Source organism: Carassius carassius, chromosome 42, assembly GCF_963082965.1.
Source record: "Carassius carassius chromosome 42, fCarCar2.1, whole genome shotgun sequence".
Classification (NCBI taxonomy): Eukaryota; Metazoa; Chordata; class Actinopteri; order Cypriniformes; family Cyprinidae; genus Carassius; species Carassius carassius.
The window spans coordinates 6,668,355-6,692,846 of NC_081796.1; the positions used below are offsets into that span (position 1 = coordinate 6,668,355).

Consider the following 24,492-nt stretch of genomic DNA (forward strand, 5'->3'; position numbering starts at 1 on the left):
TGTATGTGTTGGCAGAGATGTTCTTCACCCTGGTCATGGGACAGTTGTCGGCGTATTACAGGAGAAGGGGAAGTTGGACTGGGTGGGATGGTGGTGATGATAGGTGTGCTGGAAATCACGGCAGATGCAGGAATGTGTGTGGTGTCATGGTCGTTACTGGAGCTTGATGGCTCGTCTGATGACAACAGACATGAGACACTCATAAGATTATCTTTGTTCTATGTGGATGTATGCAGTGCAATAGAGACAACAGAATCAGACGGTCTGGAGGAAACATGCTTACTCATAAAGCTAGGAAGAAGTGAGCAATCATTATACTGATAAGCCTCCCACACCTTTTAATTCACAGACAACACTAACAGTAGGATAGAAGATTGCATCACTGGGTAAAATATAAAAACAAAAAATTAACCACACGATTTCTCATAGTGATTGCTCTTCCTGCAGTCTCCATATAATACACTAATAAACTTTAGGCAGTAAGGCATAATATTTGCAATACTATAACTTTGAACTTCATGCATGTTAATTATTCAGTTTGAAAGCCCATTTAAAACCCAGCAGTGCTGACTGGTTCTGCATCACAATATATATATATATATATATATATATATATATATATATATCAAACATAAAAAATGGTCTATTAAATACAGTCTACAAACCACACCCAACACAGTCTACCACAGTTAAATATAAACCACACCATAACATTTTATCAAATAGAACAGTCTATAAAACCATTCACAAAACCAAACCCAAACCAATGTATAGCAAAGATATGATCATTTTTGTGACTGGCATCTCAGGAACTAATCCAAAAAAGAGCAATCTTTAATCTAGTTTCCACTGGCATGTTCCATTACTTTCTCATATTACATTACTGCCCTCTTGTTTGTTTGAGGCTTCTGAGCTGTGGATGAACTGGAGGGAGTGTGAAAGTGTCAGGGAATGGCAGTGCAAGTGGCTTCCTCAGTCCTGCTGCCTTGGGTGGAATGTGTCAATATGTCACATTATCTGTGCCCCTGTGGACTATGTTGTCATGTCCTATAACTGTACTGGTGTACATTACAGTTTGTAGATGCTGCCAGGGACTCCATGAACCCATGTGCTCCATGAACACTCTTGAGCTACAACACTGTTTAGCTGTGTGCATATCAAATCTGGTGGAGTATGGAACTGTTTCTTAAAAAGCACAGCCATTTGTAATGACCTATTAAAAATGTAAATGTCTATGTGTAGGACATACCTAGTTAATCTCTATGTATGCCTTTAATGTCTAGAGATTTGCCAATATTGTGAGGAAGACTGATGACTTGAAAGACACAAAACTGCTTCTTTTAAAGCACCTTTCTCATGCACAAACAGACATTAATGGAACTCAGATTACTCATTATTCCTCTCTGCTCAACTTTGTTTACATTGGGTTGAGCTGTTCAACCTGCTGTTACTAGTATTATCATCATAAAAAATCCCACTGCTGTACACCATTTGGTCTAAAGCTCTCTATGCAAAGCTTGGGCCATTAAGGATGGAGGAACAGTTTGGCCATTTATATGAGTTATCTGAGCAATAAAAAGCAAATTCATCAAGTCCTGACCTAGTGTGGCAGCACAGTGGAGTAGACAATTACTTCCTTGTTTAAAAAGTTGGGGGATAAAGTTCAGATGTTTAGTTTACTATGAATAATATAAAATATACATAAAACAATGTCCTCTCAGCTGCTTAATGTAATAAATAGAGATCCAACAGGAACACATTCTGACAACTGCTTTGGTAAACACATAAGCTACATTAAATAATAATCAATCAAGTAAACAGGCAAAAAAAAAATGGAGTTTGCATATGCAAATCCACTTTGAATATGTCAGTCTATATTTATATACATATATATTTCTGAATTTGGAATGCTTTTATCCAAAGAGTCTTTTACAATGTGTACATTTTATCAGTTCACACATTTTATGACTCAAACCCATGGTCTTAAGGAAAATTAAGGAAAAAAACAATATATACACACACACACACACACACACACACACACATATATATATATATATATATATATATATATATATATATATATATATATATATATATATATATATATGTATGTGTGTGTGTGTATGTATAATATATATATATATATATATAGTTTTTTTCCCCTTAATTTTAAATGGAAATGAATTTGGATAAAGTTAACAGGCATATATATATATATATATATATATATATATATATATATATATATATATATATACCAACAGCATCCATAGTTATCTAGCTGAGAAAAGCTCTTACCAATGAAGGGAATAGAGTCCAGTGAGTCATCTAGTTTGCTTGAGAGGGAGGTTTTACACTGGTCGCCTAGCCTCCTCGTGTGCATTTCTCGTTGGGTATTGTTGGGCAACCAGCATGTGTTGGAGTCTGCAGATGGTTCAGCCTCTCTCTCGATCTCGTTCACTGCCATAATGTAGGAAGGGTGGCGGATAGGTGGAGATCCAGACTTCTTTTCCCTCCGAACCACAACTACAGTGGCATCTTGACCCTGGATACCCTCTGACGTCTTCTCATTGATGTGGGGTTGTGGTTCTGTGTACCTAGGTTGCTCAGGAACTGTTCCGTTCCTGGTTAATATGGGCTTAGATCCACCCTGCTTTGTTCTCTGGGGTTTAGAAGTAGCAGAACAAGAAGAAGAGCGACCTCCACGAGCTACCTCTCTGACAGGCTCCTGAAGGCTGTCAGCCCGCCCCCTGGGCTGTAACTGCTTTGCATTGTGGGGCATGTGGTTGGCAGTGAGAGGTGTTCTTTGGTCTTTAACAGGGCCTGTGCTGGAGCTACCACTGATGTGGCCTTTTATTGAGGCCAGGGCAGAAGCTATGTAAGAAGCAGCAGCAGTAGAAGGGTCTGATACATAATTTTTCACAGGTAACAGTGAGGGTCTGTTTATGGAAGGTGAAGAGGTATAACCCAGGCTTTCAGCTCTGAAAGTGAGCAAATAATCTGTACCTCTACTACAGAAAGTGGTGACCGGCAACCCAGGGTAACTACCCCCTCGTCTGTCTGCATTAAATACACCCTGTGTTCTGAGAGGCGCCACGCGTATGGAAGAAGACTGTCTGCTTGCTCTTGCCTCGTCCCCTCTGTGCATGAGTAACCACTCATTTGTCTCAGTTCTGCAGCATGCCTGCCTGTCCAAAATGGATGTGGCATTCTCATTCTGTCTGCTCAGGTAGCTGCAAGAATATGCTCTGGGTTTCGTGATACCTATGCGGGCCGATGGGATGGCATCCTGGGAGGCACTTCGAGGCCATTTCTGTGCTAGAGAAGTCTGATCGGCACCACCAAGCCTCTCCTGAGAGGCGCTACGCAGCGGCAGCACACTGGATACCTGATTGCTCCGATCATGTGAGGCACTCCTCCATCTCAGCTGTGATCCAGAAAAGCCCAGTGAGGGCGTAGCTGTTGTTGATGTGCTCTTCTGCATGCTATATTCACCTGTAGTGGATGGGGATGCAGCTCGCAGACTGTCCAGGCGCTCTTGAATAGTACGGGAGCCGTACATGTAAAGCCTTTTGTTGTCAGTGTACTCCTTGTAGGTGGTGTAGTTTTTCCAGTCAATGTTCTGGTGGGGAGAGCAGGGGGAGGGGGTGGCAGGTGGAGGGGAGTGGGTGTAAGGGGTGGGAGAGGTGGCTGAGGGGAAGGTTTCTGCTGTTGTGGTTAGGTTATGTCTGGGGGATGATGAAGGCTTTGTGTCTATGCAAGTCTGTGCAGTTCTGGGGGTAAAGTCGGATAATCCAGTGGACTCTGCAGTTCTGTTGGGTTTGTGTTGTGATTGTGCCGCCCCAGTTGGAGATGAAGTGACATGGTCTCTGGACCTGTTAAAGGTTGGGTTTGTTGAATCCACATACTGGTTCTCCTCCTTCCTGTGGCTAGGACCAGCCCAGTCCACATGTGTAACTCGGTCTGTAGATTCAGGTGATGCTACCATTGTCCTAAAATTCTCATTAAATACACGCACAATAGTTTGGCCGTTGGGGACCAGCAGAGTTTGGGATGCGGTAGGGGGAGATACAGGAAGACCAATGCGGCAATCTATTTTAGGCTTGTAGCAATGATTTACTTCTTGTCTGGTTCCACATGAAGGCTCAGCAGAACGTAAAGGCTCTAACACCTGTGCCATGGCCAAGGCATTGGGCACTGTCCGTGGGTAACATATTGGGGGTGGCTCAGGGATGTTCTGGGCATTTCCACTATATGCCTCGTTTCCTTTGAGGTATGCATCTTGAGAATAGGCCTGAAAAGAATGCAGGTTTTATTAAATATAATGAATGAAAGAATGATACTAATTTCACTAAGCAAACACTGGAATGCCAAATACGTTCATTACTAATATGGTTAATGTTGTATCAAACATAAAAAAGTTACTTCTATACTACTTCAAAAATAAAATACAGGGCGACAGGCTGACCCCCATTTTAAGTTCAAATGCATCCCAGGAAAAGTGACAGGGGAAAAGGTCAAGTAGACAGACTCAAATGTATTTAACCTCATGGAGAGATTATGTATCACAAGCTTACCTACCTTTAGCTGAGGAGAGAGAGCAGTGCGCAGACAAGAGGAAAACGCGAGAGGAGGGTAACCTTTCACAGACGCTAGTGGTTTCTCTGTTATCATCTTATAAAGACAGCTGCCAAGTAATATCCTTAAGGTCTAAATACCATATTCTGAAATCACTCCTATGTACAATGAACTATCTTAATCCAGGTTAATATATAAATATATTATGTCCCAGGAGTCTCTGCACACAGCACATCACAGAGCGCAGGCATTAATGCGAGTTTAGACGGGACAGATGGACTTTTGACTCTACACCTGAGGTGTCAAGTTACACTAGCGGGCATGTCCCTCCCTCTCTCACTCTTTCTCTGTTTGTCTGCTCCACCCCTTCTATGAAAATAAAGTTGACTCGGAAGGCGACAAATAAAGCGTAACCTCAAGACAATGGAAATAATTTAGGGACAAAACTTATTTTGTGATTGGATAAGCAAATACACAAGCCTGTACACAAGCCTGTAGTTCTACAGGTATAAGGGGAGAAGTAACACACATGCACTTTCATACAAATGCAAATAAACCACAAAAGGGCAAAATTACATTACAGAAGCAAGGGAGCAGGTGACAGGTTTAGCTCCTTCTTACCAGAGCTGTGATATCCCTGGAGAACTTCAGCCGGAAGGTTAGATTGACAGCAGGAAATCAGAGGAAAAAAAGAAAAGGAAAAAAGAGCAATGGTGAGGGAAGATGACAAGCGCTCTACAGGTACACCAGAAGCAATCAGCCCCTACTCCAGACATTGCTGCTGTCATTCTAGTGCAAGATAAAACATGCTACAAATACACACTGCAGCAGAAAGAGAGACTGCTGGAGGGCTGCCAGTCCGGCACCAGAGATGAACTAGGCAGAGGAGGACACACTTGAGATCACAAGGGGGTGACTGCTGCTCTTTTCCTGAGTGAACCATATAAAACACACACACACACACACACACACACACACACACACACATACACACACACACACACACACACGCTTATGCCTATCTTGCCTTGTGTGGCCTACAGTATGTGGCTCCTTTCCAATCACACAGTGACTGTCTGCACAGTTCCTGTCTTATCGGATGGCAGCTTCAATTTGTTTTTTTTTTCTCTGTTGTTTGTATGCTCTTGACCCAATTATACCTGATATCCTATATATATATATATATATATATATAAAATGGCACAAAATGGTTCAAGCACAACTTTTGAAGTTTTTTAAAAAGAAGACAACAGAAAAAGGTACGATTTTTCCTTGATTAAAATGTAAAGACATTCCCCAACATTATGTTATTTTGCTGTGAGGGATTGAGAAACACGTTTTTATGATCATGGCACAAGCAATGTACTTTTCTTAATATCAGCACATGTGCGCAAGCACAAATGTGCTATTGATTTTATACAACAGTGCATAGCAACACAGTGTTTCAATCCTTGAATGAATCAGATTGTGAACAAATCGAATGAGCCAGTGTTTCAACAGTCCATTCAGATGGACTCATTTGTTTCGTTTTTAAATAGAATCAGCCGCTTTGAACAAATAGTTTTATTTGAACGATTCAATAAATCATTTATCAAAACATGGACTTACTGCCACCTACTGGCACTTTTGTTGTCACCATTATTTATCCATGACAGGCCCAAAAGGTGCCAGCACTACCAGCACAAAAACACATTTAGCAAAATATTTACCATAATTCCTCCATTTCAGGCACCAGAAGGGGAAAAAAAGCTTATAAATAATAGTTAATTTAATAAGGCAAATTTTTTATTTAATTAAAACATTTTCAAAAATTACACAAATTGTGTAATCATTATGTAAAATTAGCTACAGGAATTTCTCATACAAAATAAGTTGTTAAAATACAAGTAAAACATATTGTCTGATATTTTTGACAAAGTATGTGTTATCTGGCAATGTGGATTTAATACACAGACAATGCAGTGCAAAAGAAAAAAGATCAGAGAATGAATTTGATCTACAAATAAGTTAAGCAAATGGATGGACATACTGTACTTTTAAATCTATACCTGCCTAAAAAGTTTTTTTACCTTTCATCTTTGTTTGTTTCAAGATGCTGCAGTGTTTCACAGTCAAAACATGTCCTTTGCAAAGTGCTGCTTTGGATCTGATCAGCTGACTGTTTTGCATGCTGTACTTGTTGCCCTTCCCATATTTAACACCCTGTTTTAAATTTAACATGGGTTATGTATAAAAGGGACTCATAGTCATAATCATTCAAATAGCTTATGCTGCTTTTTTGCTTTACAGATAAGGCAATTCTGGAATGCCAAATATGCACCAATAAGGTCCAAAAAAAAAAAGATAAAAAGATAAGCCACCTTTGACTACTGTTACTGATCGAAAAATGGCCACAATTTTGCTGTTTGTAGAAGTTCTATTCAATTTTTGTTAAAAAAAAACTCTAATCTACGCTTCTAAGTTAAAAAATAAATTGTATATTAAATAAAAAGTCACCTGGTTTTGAAACACTGATTGATTAAACGTCAAAATTAAAATGGGTAAAAAATAAAGATTATGAGGGTCGATAAACTTTTAATATGTTCTTAATTTCTGTCCTGATTACTTTTTTTAAATTCACAAAAAAAAAAAAAAATAATAATAATAAAAAACATGAAAAAATAAAAAGTAACAAAAAAAAAAAAACAAAAAAAAAAACAAAACTAAAAGCAATATAAATACTACCTCAAAGAGTAAAATAAATAAATAAATGTTTGTGTGATGTGATATGTCATCAATCTGCTAGAATCAGAGATTGATATCATATCAGAGGTGTCATAGGCTGCGTTTACATGTGGCATTAACACGCGATCACCATGATCAAGCAGATCGGATCATCAGTCAATCAGAACACGGCGCGTTTACACTTGGCAACATTAACTGACTTTATATCGGGATAACCGATTGGATCCGTCTTTCCCACACAATATTACAATAAGTCTGCAGAGAATGGTCCGGTGCAAAGTCTTCCTGAATTGGTGGGTTTTCTTTTGAAAAACATTTTCAGTCGCGTGAGATCTTACAAATCAAAGATAAGTGTAGGAGTCTCACTAGTCTCCACATGGGTGTTCTCCATCTTTTTTTTTCGGACAGTTTGCGATAGTGAAGGGATCACAAGTGTGTTTACACTTGTCTTTTCAATGTGTATGTGGACAACATGCGCATACAGGTTGCATGTTAATGCCAAGTGTAAACGCAGCCATACAAAGTTTGTTGTCATAAAGAACCGCTTTCAGAAAGTGCCAGAGGGCTCCAAAGTGGAGTTTCAGTTTATGTGGTTGGCATGTAACAGCCTGAGATTTGGAGCTACATCTGGAATGTGCTCAGATATGGGGGTGGCATCATGCCCCTAGTTCTGAGGAAAACGTCATTATAGTTGAATTCAAAATAAGCACACACACACACACAGGCGCCATCACGCTTCTCTGCTCAGCTGGATCACTGAACTCTGGCTGGGAGAGCATCTTCACACACAAACTGGTGCTGTTTGTTTCCACTGGTCTGCTCTCCTTCCTACAATTATTTTTACTTGAGTAATTTCATTTTCAATGAAACGTCATAAGTCTTTTGAACATGACACACACAAACACACACACATACCACTCATTCAGCATGGAATACCTGAAGATACGTTACTGTCCAAAACATTAAAAACAAGTGGGCAAATGAGGGAACTTGAATTTTCTCAAATAAGAATTTGGTTAACTGACCAAGGTTAACAAGCTAATACAGGGTTTCCACAGGGCATTAAAAAGCATTAAAAGTCATTAAATGGATTTTGCAAAAATTAAGGTTTTGGAAATTGTTTTGGAAGAAAAATATAATAACATAATAACTAGGGGAACGCGGGGCACAAAGTAATGCGGGGTTAGGTGTAACAAACGTGGTTTGAATATTTCAACACATGCTAGCATAACAAAATTGACAGTATCTATTAGTTACCATATCATCATTATATAGAAAAAAATGTGCGCCAAAATTCAAAAATCATTTGAAGATATCGCTGAACATTTATCTTACCATAGTAAAATATAAATTCTGGCTTAAGTAAATTTTCTTGCTCTCAGTTCTCAGTTTTTTTTATTCATTTAAAATGAGACAAATCAGCTATTGTTTTAATCTCCAATCTGTTATTTATCACTTCAGATCGTTTTTTTAATGCTTTGATAACTAGCAGAAGACACTAACCAGTTTTAAATTCCACTTGCGTAAATGGGACACATTGTAACACTGTGTTACAATTTGCTATTCTATGACATTAGCGATGTCATTTACACTGTTCACTTTAATGAATTTTAATGAGAAACAGGTGAATAAAGACTGACAGTCAATGTTTAGAAAGTTTAATGTTTAGAAATTATTATTTTAAGACATGTAAAGCTTTTTTTTCTCATTTATGTGGGTCCTTCCAAGCATTGATTGCAATGTGTTCATTGTCAAACTCTAAAATCAGATGCAACTTTTTAATTCTTAAAAAAGCCATTATTTTATTTGAATTATTATTTTTTATTAACGAAATATTTTAGTTTGTCATGTTTTTTTTTTCATTCGATCAGATAACATTTTACCTGTCATATGGTCATGTTACAACATGCCCCTCAGATGTTACAATGTACCCCACCTATGGGGCATGTTGTCACATTTCACTCCCATTTTTTGAGGATAGATAAAGAAAAACATATACACTGTAATTATGAAACAAAGCAACATATTTATACTAGACAAGTGTAAAATTACTGTGGATAAAATATATATATATACATATATATATATACATATATATATATATACATATATATATATATATATCTATATATATATATATATATATATATATATATATATATATATATTCTAAACCCCATGTGGATGTACACAAACTGAGAAAGTCAAAAAGTGTTACTTTGTGCCCCGCTCTCCCCTACAGTATTTCATTTGCTGTCGCAAAATATGTACATTGGTGTGACACATATGCAAAACAAGTTTGGTAATCGCCTCCGGTCAGTGCGAAATTGCCGTAACACCGGATGTTTAGACAGCGGTCTAATCTTATTACAATCGTAAATCGTAAATTGTACATAGTTTATTGACAGTAACAGTCGAACCAGTTGAGGCTTGCGCAGCCAGTCTGTGTAAAAGAGAAATTTCCGTGGAGAAGTCAAAACAAATGAGTGCAATAGCAGAGACAAAGAAACTCACAGAACAAACATACTGTGATAACAATTTAGCAATTTATTCTTTATATTTGTAACTTGTGATGTACCAATTTCATTATGATAGGCTAATGCAATCAAAAGTTATTAGCATTTTTTTTAAATTAAATAATTAACAGTTAATGTATGGTTTATTACTCTTGACTGATAGGTGGCGCTGCTACCAAATCGATGTGGCAGGATCAGTTTGAGGTGACAATGACACATATATAGTTTGATGTACAGTATTTCATTTGCTGTCGCAAAATATGTACATTGGTGTGACACATATGCAAAACAAGTTTGGTAATCGCCTCCGGTTTATAGTTTGATGTAAATATGTCAAAGTGTTGCAGAGATACAGCCCTCAGATGCAGTTTGGCATTTTTCCAGCAAATTCGTTGACGTGCTAAACGAGAACCATTTCGTATATCGACACAAAATCTATAACTTTTGCCAGCATGGCCTGAAGATGATCTGAGTCAAATTTATTGAAAATTGGACTGACGGTCTAGGAATTCGAAAAAGTAGGTTTTCAACATAAATCAAAATGGTGGACAGGAAGTTCAGTTAATTATGGCAAAAATTGGTATCAATGTTCTCGGCATGATCAGAGGAATCTTTTAAAATCAGTCTCATTACAATAGGCAATAACAAAAGTTATTAGCATTTTTATTTCGAAATCTTTATTTCAAACTTTTTGAGTACCATCAGAGCATGGTGTCAAAGATGCTTAACGAGTTTCATAAAGATACTTCAATGTGTTCATAAATTATAGCATTTTATGACAAAATTCAAAATGACAGACGCCCAAAAATATCCATTGATATCCAATGGAAAATTGGATATCATTCGCAGGTAGTCTCATGTCATGCTTGTTATAACACAGCAAGTTTGGTCTAAAAATGTCTAATCATTGCGGAGATACAGCCTCACATGCATTTTTACGAGCTTGAATTCCATAACATTTTGCCAGCATGGTCTGAAGATAATTTGGTCCAATTTTTGTGGCAATCGGTGTAACGGCCTAGGACGAGTTTGAAAAAGTAAGTTTTAGGAACATTTAAAAATAGCGAAGAAAACTAAATCTTGCGATTCATTCAACTAAATTTTCTGCCTTACAGTTCAAAAGTTATTAACATAAACATGAGTGCAACTTTGGACAAGTGGTGGCACTAGAGAGTTTGAGTTAGAGACTCCAAATCAGTGTGCCAAATTTCACAACTTTCCCGCAAGCGGTTCTATGGGCAGCCATAGACTTGTGGCCGAATAAGAAGAAGAAAATCACACTAACGGATACAATTGGTGCCTAAGCACCGACGGTGCTTGGCCCCTAATTACTATTACCGCAGCTTTGGTGAGCAGAAGAGACTTGTTTCAAATATTAAATATCCTTGACCAGGGCCCGTATGCACAAAACATTTTATCTTACCACTAAATGTTGTCCTTAATAGCAGTAAAAGTTTTTAGCTAAGAGTTTTCTCTTAAAACCAATTCACAAAGTTGCTGAGACAAATTTTACTAAGGGACAGAGAGAAGTCTTAAGTTAAGAGAAAGGGCAGGGTTGACCTAGTTGCTGTGAATGATGTCAGCATAGTTACAAACTGTGCACAGTGATTGGCTGATAGGGGAGGGGTCTCTGTCAGAGATTTATTCATATAAATATTGTAGAGCGCAATGTTATGTTGCCATATTCAGATAAAGGTTAAAAAAATGTACATAAAAAAAAATGCTGTCTTAGTGTCACTAATTAAACAAGTATATGTTCAGCTTATTGTCAGCAGATATGCATATAAACAGCCTTTTAATGAACAGAATAGAATATTCATGGCTGGTAGTAAGGCATGTAAACGTAAAAGAAAACCAAACTGGACACAAGAACAGTAGTTACTTCTTGCCCAACTTGTTAATGAAAACAACAGTCATAATACCCTCGCAATTAAGGCGACACCTTATTAAAAGCTCATAATCATCAAACATATTTCTAAAATGTTCTGTTCCGGCAAAAGCCATTTTAGGATAGTTTGTGACTTGGTCTTACTGACTTAGGAGTCCTTTTCACTACTCCTAATTTTTCCCAGATTTAGGAGCTAGTTTTAGCACTAAAAATGCTTTGTAAAATACTCTTAGAGCAAAAATGTAGGAGTCTTAAATTTAGGACTGACACGCCCATTACTTTTAGGATTTTCTCCTAAATCTGCAAGTTATGAGCTACTTTTAGCCTTAAGATGTTTTTTGAATACAGGCCCAGTTGTGTAATATTTATGGGTCATGTTATGTTATTAAATAAACTTAAAATGGCATTAAAAAGGCATTAAAAAGCCTGAAGAGGAATTCATCTTTTTTTGCGCAAGAAATCATTTGCTTTGTGTGATAAGTAAACCCATGATAAATCAAACCTACCAGCTGTAAAATGTCTTCATCTTTTGGCATCACACAGAGCTCCAGAGACGTGTCACTGCAAGGAAAATTTTGAAAAGGTAAAACATAATATTTCAGATGAAGTCATGAGTACATGAGTGCTTTTTTAGTCATTTCAAGAACAAGGAAGGAGTGCCACCTTTTAATTCCCACTAAAATTACACAATAAATAGCATATTCAATAAACTTCCTTAAGGATTAAGTGTTTCATCTAGATCAAGACTTAGCAGGAACAGATAATCAACCCACAAAATAAGGGATATAAGGCATATGGATACAGAGCAGCGGGTATTCCTGGTTTAGGTCAAGTTTAGTTTAAAATAAAAATCTTAAACTAGTTAACAGATCAGGGCCCGTATTCTTAAAACAATTCTAAGAATCCTCTTTGAGAGCTCATAATTTAGCTTAAAAGTGATTCAGGACCAACCTGAGAGCAACTCTTGAGTGAGGAAATACTTTTAAAAAACGTTTATCTTAGTGAGGAGGCGGGGCTGACTCCGTTACTAGCTATGACAGTCTTTTGAAGACTGTGGTTGGTTGGTTATCCAAGAAGGAAATAAAAGAGCTCTAGGGTCTATTATAAGCCTTCACTTTGAAATTACAGGCATAATATTTCTTGTTTTACCATGCTCTCTCTCTTTTCGCACAAACACACACACACACACACACACACACACACACACACACACACACACACACACACACACACACACACACATTATATGTATATGTTTTGTGTATTTGGGCTTTTTTCAGTTGCTTATAAACATCTTAATGGCTAAAGTCTAATATCACTGAGCTCTTTTATGGGTTAAGATGCTTTCTGGATTAGTTTATTTTTTTCTTTACTAGGATCTTTTCTTTAATTTTAAGAGGAAACACCCACATTTCTAAGAATTTTCTTAGAATTTTGTTACTAGGAGCTACTCTTTGCACTAAGATTTTTCATGAATACGGGCCAGGGTCTTTAACCATGAGGCTTCACCACTCCTTCGGATCTGCATCAGACAACACAACATTACCTGTTCTGAATAAGGGCAATTACTTGTGAATACGTCTTTCCTATGATGCTTTCTCCATTGACTTTTACAATGCGATCCCCTGTAGGAAAGAGAAACAGCAAGGGAACAAGATGCTGTAGTTCAGTTATGTTGATATGTTTTATGATATGTGTTTTGAAATTTATACACAGGCTTCTAAGCTCTTTAATGATCCTCTGAAAAACTGATGATCCACATGATTCTGTGGGAAGAATAATTAAAGATTTGCAACTCAGAACCTTGTAGTAAGTATGTTCAGATACATTGTCCTTCATATCTGCTGTGATCTCATAACTCTGGCCATTTGATAATACCTAGAATATCAAAATCAACTGCAGGCAGCAGATCCTTTTACTATTTAGTGCCCAAACTCTGGAACAATTTACCTAGCGTTGTTTGGGAGGCAAACACACTGCCATACACATAAACCTGGCATACACATAGTACACTATCGCATTTCTATAATTCAAATACATTAAAGGACTGTTAGGCTGCATTAATTAGGTCAATCGTAATCGTGTTATTTCCCATAACACCTGATGTTCTTGTTACATCGTTAGAAGAATGGCATCTACGATAATATTAGTCTGTTTCATTCTTATTCCGAGGTCACTGCAGCCACACAGATTCAGTCTGTATCCAGACCAGATGGTGGATCAACACACAGAGATGACCTCTACAGCTCTGATTGTCAGCAGAGACCATGTCAACTAGATCAATCCTACAGACTAGGGATGTAATGATTAACCACAAAACGGTTGAAAATCGATTTTAATATGTGACAATTTAAATCGGTTGAGATGCTCAACAAATCACGATTCAGGAGTTCAGATGAATGTATGTCTGAGGGGAACTTACTGTCTTTCGATGGTATTTTTTATTTTCCCTTTGTCTCTGTATAATGCATATTAAAGTTCATAAGTGCAGCGCTGCTTTGTTTACAGTGGAAACCAAGGAAACGCTTTAAGTGCCACCTGCTGGCAGAGAGTGAATCCGCATCTCATTCAGCTCATCTGCTATTTCTGTTTAATGCAGATATTTTTTATGGATACTTCCACAAAACTGACAAACCATTCAAATTTTGCTTCAGATTTTGAAACTATACAATGTTATATATATTAAAAACTGCTCATGTTACATGTTTGTTTGGATCGTGATTAAAATGCCTTGGGAAAGAGCACAGACGAAGCCTTAGTTGTTTATATCAAGAGATTTATTTTATTTGCGTTACTTATTTATTTGATTTGGGGCTTGTTTTAAAATTTACATTTAGTTTTGTTATTAACATTTACATTATATTTAAATTTTGTTATAAAGCAAATGCTTTTATACAAAGTGACCTACAAATGAGGACAATAAAAGCAATCAAAACCATCAAAAGAGCAATAATTTACAAGTGCTATATTAGGATATTATTATAGTGTTATATTTCAATTTCACAGAGAAACATACAGTATTTTGTCCAAGCAATAATAAAAGTACACATTTAATTTATAATTTGTCTTAAATCTCATTTTATATAAAAATAAATAAATTGTAAACCGAATCGTGAAATCAAAATCATGAATGGAATTGTGAGTGGAGTGAATCTTTACATCCCTACTACAGACAGATAACGGTAAACAACAAGATCCCTTGCACAAGACCCCGGGTACCAGACAAGTTATCTGCTCAAACTGACCTGTGTTACAGCCTGGAATTAAACTATGCCATGCTGGTTTCGTCTGGCCAGAAACAAACTGGATTATTGGAACTTTGGATACTGCATTTTTAAGATGGCAAAAAAATTAAACTATTTTAACAAAATCTCATATGCCTACCAGTATTGTTGGTAAATGTTTCTGTGGAGGTGCGTCGGGCTTGTCATGGGCCACACAGTCAGGAGCGCTGTATGACTGATGCAGCAGTTCAGTTGAACTTTACTCCAAATATATGAACTTACCTGTTTTGAATACTATTATATTTAACGTGTTCGTTTATTTCCAATATTAGTGTTAAACTGTTGGACTTTAAATGAAAGCTACTATCGATTTTCAACGTTGACTGATTTTGCAGAACATTTAGACTGATAACTTCCGTGCGCAGATGCGGCAAATTTGTCACAGGACGCGCGATATGTCAGTTGCGTCCGACTATATATGAACTAGCTGTTTTAAATACAGTATTTTTATATTTAACATTAGTTTATCAGTATCTTTGAAAGTATATTTTTAAGTCCCCAGACCTGTGTATTCTGTGTCTGTACCTGTGCAGAGTCCAGCTCCATGCCCAGGTCCGCCCTCTTTCACCTGCTTGACAAAGATGGTGTCCATCGGCTCCAATCTGTTCCGTGTTCTCCCTGATGGCAAGAGACACAGAGCAAGAGTTATTCAATACTCTGATTAAAAAATAACAATAACAAAAACATACAAAATAAGCAGGAAGCTTCCATGCGGTAATAGTAATTAGGGGCCAAGAATTCTGCTGTCATACATTAGAAAAAAAATCAAATCAGGCCTCAGTCATGTCACAAAAATGTAACAGTTAATGTCTTATTCACACGACTTTTACGACTGACATCGGATGACGAGAAAGCACATGCTAATCTACTGTACTCTAGTCAAGCTAAGTAAATCTTCTGTGGCAATCTTTCATACTCTGATCTGAGTAAAGTGTACGGTAAGATATGAGCATGCTTATGTTTGAGTGTGTGTTTGCACATATCTGACAGGCCACACCAGCACAGAAAAGTGCACTGCAAAAAACACACCCACTAAACACATTTGTAATTTTATTTTTTATTTTTACAGATGTAAACAGTAAAGTCTTGCATATGCTTGCACTAACATATAGACATAGAAAAGCAGTATTTGGAGCTGTTACACTAATGTGTGGTGTCAGGCTCCCTCTACAGGCAGATGAAGTATTGCAGAACATTTTGTACTGAATGATTTAATACCTCACAGACCAAATGACATACTGAGCACACTCTGTTTCTGACACACATCTGGGCGTTTGAAATGTACATTCTGGACTTCATGTCATGCTCTGAAAAACTAAGAGACAAAATGGATATTTGAGTTTCAAATCAATTTTATTTACTTACAGATTGCTTTAAAGCCGCTTTACAGAAAATTCAGTGTGAGTGTCACAAAACTCAGGTTTTAGGAATCAGTAGTTACAAGTAGTATAACAAAGCAGCTCTCCAGAGGCTAATATATTGTAAGTGAATTTGGTGTTTCTACAGAAGTGTCCTTTTCAAGCTTTAAATATGCCATTGTGCCCCTGATGAAGCCAAAGGTAACAGTGGCAAGAAACCAAAATGCTGTTTCCTCTGGCTTACGTTATGAGCATATATTGCAACTAATAGTATTTAACTTACAATAATAAATACTATAGCTAAAGTAGCTTGTAGTTTTACTTGCAGTAGGAGTCTGAAAGTCGGTGTCTCCTTGTGAATACAAGGCTTGCTTAATTGTATTGAATGCGCACTTGTAGGCTGCACAATTATTTAAGTAGAATAGAGAAGTTGTGGTATATGGTACTGTATGAACATCTTTTCTCTATCAGTTGCCACAATGGGGGCCATTTTATTATTATTATTATTTCAAGTACCCTTGGTTTATCCAGTACTGAACATTCATCCATTACCTGTAATTCATATGATCAATTGATGGTTTTAAGAAGTAATTGAATACTATCCATATAGTGGCTCAGTACCAGACCAGGAGGTTAATATGCATATTGACATTTGAATTGTGGTTCATTCTGATTAGTATTGGCATCTCGTGAGAGACCATTGATAATTTGATATGGCTCATCCTCATCTATTGAATCGGGCTGCTAAAACTGAATTTTTAATGGATTTATTGAGAGGTGAAAATAGTAAAATGCACTCAAGGATGTCCCGCTTGATACAGTTAAACTGTAACAGGCATCGACTAATGGGCTGTGGATGTCAATCACAATATCTGATTCTGTGCTAATGGTCGTTTCAAAGGTACTTAAATCTGCTAAATCTAGATTTTGATTTTCAAAGATTTTTTTTTATATATATATATATATATATATAATTCCAGAATGCAATAAATCCAATGAATCAATATGAAAGTTATTATTCATATTCAAACTGATGAAAATACACAACATAGTAAGTTGATCCAAATATGACAGCCTCTGAACTTGGCCAAATACTAATCTTATATACAGGAACAGGACTAAAAATACATTCATCAGTCATCAGATCTTCATTTACAAACACGTCATTAAAACGAACTGTAACTCCGTGAATACTCAACGAAGAGACATGAGAGATATCTATAGAAAGACTGACATGTTTACTTTTAAACTAAACAAGTGCTGCCGAAAACAAATATTCTGTGATAAAGTAATCCATATGAAAAAAATACGATGTCCAGTCATTCACGTCTCTCTTCATTATCTTCTAATGTGACCACACACCGCACTGAGCGTGGTATTGAGATTAGGGCTGAAACGATTCCTCGAGTAACTCGAGTTACTTGATTACAAAAAATTATCGAGGCAGATTCCTCTGCCTCGAAGCCTCTTTTAATTTATTTTAAATCTCATGTCAGGTTCTTTCGCAATGCTTTTTAATGTGACACAACGCGTTTACGTCACCCACAAAGCGGAAGGAGACACAAGCACGGAGTCTGAAATCGCATACTGCAAAGAGTCAGCAGTGTTATGATTTGAGGGCGCAGGCAAACGTAAAGAGAACGTCGTGGCGTGTGTCCATTGCAAGATAGAGCTGGCATACCACAACTAGGGCCCTATGATTTCCGCGATGCAGAAAACGTGGAGGGAATCGCGGAATCCAGTCATAAAAATGGATTTTACAGTTTAACGTGGAATGGCATGGGATTTGCCAAATTTTGAATGAATTAATCAAAAATAGGTCATTGCACTTACATCAAATCACGATATGGACTAATATCTGTAAATATTAAGCCGGAACAGTCTATTTAAATAGCAATCCTGCATGTTCTGCGTGTCTCTGTTAATGAATGGAGCAGAAGTGCAAGTTCCTTTATCACACACACTGAAGCGCGCGTGCTGTCTCACTAAATAAGGACGTGAACACATGAACATCTCCAGAACTGCTCTGACAGTCACTTCATGAGCATTTGACCTTGTCACATCACAATACACAGAACTGTAAAGGTACGTCAACCCGTCAAAATAAAAGTCCGTTTTTTTTAAGGTTTAATTACACAACATTTCTTTCATGTTTTATTTTTAATAGTAAATCCCCTTTGTTTACCAAAAAGTTAAGTTTGCTTAATTTTTTATAATTAAAAGATAAATTAAATGAATGTTTTATGTGTTTAATATTTAATGTGCATCTCAGAAAATGGTTTATTTAAAACCCCAACTGAATGGCACTTAAATGCACTTAATTCATCTGTCAACTTTATTGTCATTGTTCACAGTACAAGTACAGACAGAGAAACAATGGGTAATAATTAAATGTTTATTTTTGATGTATGCATTGCATTTTGAAAAATGAAAAAATATTTTTTTTCTAAAAAAGGAAACTTAGTTGTTCATTGTAAGAGACCCAGAAGTCTTATTTTCTCTTGCATAATTAATATTGCACTTTAATTAAGCAAAAACACATTTTATCCGATTACTCGATTAATCAATGGAATTTTTGGTACAATACTCGATTACTAAAATATTTGATAGCTACAGCCCTAATTGAGATTATAATGTTTCATTGAAGCGCGGCTTGAATACACCCACACAACTGAAGACAACACAGCAACAAGACTGTTCTTCAAGTTATACTTATTTTACTATTTCCTTTGCAATGAGAGGAATAAGACATAATTCACCCCAAAAAGATGTGATGTGGGTTACCTCGGGATTTGAGTTTTGGATTTCCTCAGAAAAAAAAGAATGAAGCACTTTATTCAGCAGAGATCATAAACAGGAGTAAGTCTCTTTTTATTTATTTATATACTTGTACTAGTTTTCACATAAATTTTACTAGTTAGACTTTTTCCAAACTATAATTCCTGACTGTATAATCAAGTGAAACATTATGAAGTTTCAATAACAATATACACTATACCATTCAAAAGCTTGATGTAAATCATATAAATGTAACAAATAAATGTAAATGTAACAAATGTAACAAACAATGCTGTTCTTTCAATTTACCCCCCCCCCCCCAAAATATTTTCAGCTCTTTTCCACATTAATAATAATAATAATAATAATAATAATAATGATGATGATACTAATAACTATATATATATATATACATATATATATATATATATATATATATATATATATATATATATATATATATATATATATATATATATTTTTTTTTTTTTTTTTTTGTAGAAAATCAGTGTGTGACTGGAGCAATGATGCTAAAAATTCAGCTTTAAAAGTCAGCTTTGATTGTTCCTAATAAACTGTATAACTGCACTCGCAAGTGAATATTAAATTATTTTGTGGGTTAATTACATATATTCTAAATAAACTACAAACATAAAAATATATAAATTTATTTTGTCCTCACATTCTTTCTTGTAACTCTTCCCTCTCAGTCATAAACCTGACTGAACGGCTCATTATGCAGCTCATTATGCGGGTCTTTGTCTTCTCAGGTGTAAATGATAATGATATTCATGATAGTTGACGCCTATTCGCATATGACAAACAAAAAGTGTCTTAGAAAATTTAAATCAATATATTGTTTTCTGTGAGCGAGTAAACAAGATGATTTTCACATCATTTAGAAAGAAAGAATTCTAGGCTATCCAGTTCTCAAAAGTTCCAGGAACCAATTTAAAGTGATTTAACATTTTTAGTTTTTCACTAACCACACATAAACATTGTTTTCTCAAAAACACAACCATGTACATACATGCTGCTTACATATTATTATAGCCCACGTTGTGCTGATTACAGTGAGATTAGACTTTAGCCATTTAGATGTGTATAAGAAACTGAAAAAAGCACAAATGTGAGGGCATGACAAAACTTCTCCATGCCCCAAAAATACCCTCAGACCTCAGAGGGTTAACTAAAACATAAATGGCATTAATAAAAACACTAACAATGACAAGCTACGCAATATCTTGTTCATAATCTAATGTGATTCATCTAATGAACGTGATATAGAATATCCCACTAATATCCCTAAAATATCCCACCTCTTGATACAGTAGGTGCCGTTGTAATGATATAATCAATGTTATTTGCATCACCTGTCAGTGGTTTTAATGTTGTGGCTGATCAGTGTATATTTATTTATTTATTAAGTATTTATTATTAAAATGCTAATCATTCTAAAACCCTGTTAGCAATACAATACATGCTGATCATGTTAGAAATATGCTAATCATGCTAGAAACATGATTAACAACATGCTAATCATGCTAGAAACATGATTAACAAAATGCTAATCATGCTAGCAATATGCTAAACACGTTAGAAACATGCTAACAGCATGCTAATCATGTTAAAACATCATGCTAGAAACATGCTACTACCATCTAAATTTTCAAGCTTTTACAACTGCTGTAACCTTTCAGTCTTTCTCAAGCCAACCTCAAAGTTGATCTAGTTTGTAAATCTATTCTGATCTGAATGTGTCCACATGTGTGATGATGTTTCACCCTGGCTGGTGTGCCAAATTCTCCGCTGTCCCTCGGGTGACTCATTCAAATTTGCTTTTCTTCAACACATCAATAGAGGGCAGAGGAGGGCACGCTGAAAAAACGGCTTTGTCTGGACAGGTTTGTGTAACCCCCCAGCGTATGGAATCTCTTTTGTTAGTCTGTGTGAGTGTGTATGGGCTTGTGAATAAAGAACAATGCATTCACAACAAACACACAGTTTTATTGGAAAGTTTGCTTCTCACTGGCTTGCATATTAAAACTAAAATCACCAGCTTAGTTCATTTCCCAGTGTTCTCTTCACCACGGCTCTTTCTTCTTTCAGCGTGAAGTATGTCAAATAAATTATTGATGTTTTCAGCTTGAACTGCACTCACTCTCAAAACCCAGCCAAGTGTCAACACACTATATGTGTACTGCTCGCGTGGAACCAGTGTCAGGCAGTCAGGTATACAGCACTCTAGGATTTGTGCATGGGGCAATTGAGTTCAACCCAAAGCCAGGCTCTGTGGTAACTGTCTGAACCACTTGATTTACACAAGCATACCCTATTCCTCTCTACCATCTTTACCATCCCCGATATATTCAGTGAAGTTCTTCATTCTCCAATCTAGTGTAAAAATAAATTTAAAATACACGAGTAATGGTGTTTTGGCCAGATTTAGTTCAAAAACTCAATAATATGCTTCACATTCTCATTGTGAAGTTTGGAATAATTAGGATATTTTTTATGTTTTTCAAATAAGTCTCCTATGCTCACCAAGGCAGAATTTATTTGATAAAAAGAAATAATAATAATAATAAAAAAATACAGTAAAAACAGCAATATTGTGAAATATCTTTACAAATTAAAAACACTGTTCCTATCATCAATGTTATAAACAATGTTTTAAAATCAGTGTTTTTCCGGCTTAGTATTTTTTTGGAAGCGGTGATACTTTTATTTTCAGAAATATGTGATGAATATCAGCTTTAAAAAAAATAAAAAATAAATGTAACTTGAATTTAAATTCATCAATTATACCACTTGAAACATTTTAATGGGTCCTTGCTGAATAAAAATATTACTTAATTTATAAAGTTTTTAATGGTAGTGTATGATGGAATCCATAAAAATATTTTCAACAACTGATAATAGTAAGAAATGTTTCTTAAGCACCAAATCAGCATATAAGAAAGATTTCTAAAGGATCATGTGATGCTGAATGGAATTATGGCTGATGAAAATTCAGCTTTGCCATCACAGGAATAAATTATCATTTAAAATATATTCAAATAGAACATTTTAGATTGTAATAATATATCACAGTATTACTGTTTTTACTGTATTTATCACCAAATAAATACAACCTGTGAGCATAAGAGATGTCTTTCATAAAGCTTTTAGCCTGAGACAGTCAGTGAAAGAACTTGTGTATACAAAATAGAATATCCCCATCTCCAAATCTGATTGGCTGACTGCACAAATTCATAATATGCTCTCTGGTTGATACAAAGAGCTCTGCCAAGCTCTGCTCTATAATCTTTACTCTTGAATTCTCCACTCTTCTATATTTGACCTAATCTTTCCTCCGTCTTTTTTGTCTCTGTGTGTGTTATTTTGGCTAAAGTCTCTCGTGCACAGTTGGCCCTCCTGTTGTTTTGTGTTGGATAATGTTGTTTGGCAGCGGTTGGGAGGACGCCCATTCCCTTGATTCCCTTTAACATTACACAGTAGGGCCAAATTCCTGCACAACACAGCACCGACTCTTTTTCCCTGTCTCTCACTCTCAGACAACGGAGGGTGAAAAAGAATGATTAAGGAAATGGACTTGGTATGCAACACAAGTGTACAAGACATGAAAGGTCTTCACTTATCTGACTCTCATGAACAGAAAACCGCAAGAATATACTGTGCAAGATAGTATTATGACAGTGCTGAGAAAACTCTGATGATCCATGAATTTAAAAGAAATGGAAACAACTAAAAAATGTTACCTTATCTAATTTAATTGATCAAATTAATAACAAATAATCCTGAATATATTAGATTTTATATTTATATTTATATAATCACTGTGTTCTTACCCTTCATCATTCTGAGCTGTCAGTCACCTTGTCTGTTGCCTAGAACCATCATCATGCACCATACATTTCAATAAGAGAGCTGCACAAGCTGCCACCTCTATTGAACACACCACAAAACATCAATCAATCCAACACAGAAATCATCAACCAGAGTTTTGACAATGGCAATATCAATATCTGGAGGGCATGATGGTAGACCTTTAGGTTGATATTTGAGATTATCAGCCACTGCTGATAACTGTGGTTACCTACTTGATTGGCAGAAGTGTATCATTATTTCCAAATGCCAGCCCATTAATCAGCCTTTCACTTTGTTAATGTGTGCTTTCACCTGACAAGACTACCAGACCTGAACACTGGCAATATCATCAACATATGAAAGTTAACACTAGTTACACAGTTCATGAAACATAAAGCATTATACAACAGTTTAAATACTAGTATGCTACATTTTTGTCACATTACCTCACAATATCATGTAAGTTTAATTCAGCGATTTTTAAATCAGAATTTTATCTATTCTATAAAATGTTTTGAGATTTGGCGTTCTTAATGGATCAAGAAAAACAAATTACAACTGATATTGATTCTAATAACAGGTCAAGCGCAATGCATTATGGCATACAGTATACCACATGCTTTGCTCTGATGTATTACTGCACACAGCTTAGCAAAAGTTAGCATAGTGTACATACTACAGAGGGCCCCATGGTTTCCGTGTTATGGAAATCCGACAGAATCACGGAATTCCATTCAAATGGAATTCACTGTAAAACGTGGAATGTCACTGAATTTGGCAAAATTTTGATTGATAAATCAAAACATGAATTTCCTCTCCAGAGCTGATTTATTTGATTACCACAGTGTTTTATTGTAAATTTCTCTTAAATCATAAAACACAGAATTCTGATTCATTATAATTAGAATAGAAATTTGGGGAAAAATAAAGCAGATTGCATTGTAATAATTTATTTAAATGTTAGCAACAACAGGGCTATTGTTGTTCAAATTTAACAGTATTACAGTGTAACCGTTGAAAGGGATACTTGAAATTTTTAAAACAGAAAAATATATATTTTATTAAATAAACTAGATAAGCAACGCATTACTTTTAAAATTACAAGAAAAAATATCTAAGTTCCTTTTCTTAAATAAGAAAGGCCAGTTACCAAATAACACAAATATCCTTTATATATATATATATTTACATTTATGCATTTAGCAGACACTTTTATCCAAAGAGTGACTTACAGTGCATGCAGGATACATTTATTATCAGTATGTGTGTTCCCTGGGAATTTAACCTATGAACTTTTGTGCTGCTATCGCAGGAACAATATATATATATATATATATATATATATATATATATATATATATATATATATATATATATACACACACACACACTCACCTTAAAGATTATTAGGAACACCATACTAATACTGTATTTAACCCCCTTTCGCCTTCAGAACTGCCTTAATTCTACGTGGCATTGATTCAACAAGGTGC

The 24,492-nt window shown here is 35.9% G+C and overlaps 1 protein-coding gene across 5 annotated transcripts in view; it reads right to left on the bottom strand.

The window, feature by feature from the left end:
- Positions 1–24,492, bottom strand: part of LOC132124125 (rho GTPase-activating protein 21-like) — a 126,670-nt gene that overhangs the window by 13,670 nt on the left and 88,508 nt on the right. For 2 of the 5 annotated variants that reach the window (XM_059534962.1, XM_059534960.1), the window contains 6 exons: positions 15,519–15,611; positions 13,256–13,334; positions 12,216–12,270; positions 5,203–5,226; positions 2,302–4,297; positions 29–175 (listed from right to left, as the gene is read on the bottom strand). In XM_059534962.1, the coding sequence (XP_059390945.1) occupies positions 29–175; positions 2,302–4,297; positions 5,203–5,226; positions 12,216–12,270; positions 13,256–13,334; positions 15,519–15,611 (2,394 nt within the window). Of the gene's footprint in view, positions 1–28; positions 176–2,301; positions 4,298–4,584; positions 5,171–5,202; positions 5,227–12,215; positions 12,271–13,255; positions 13,335–15,518; positions 15,612–24,492 lie in introns of those variants that run through there. The other 3 variants (XM_059534961.1, XM_059534964.1, XM_059534963.1) reach the window with 3 other exon arrangements.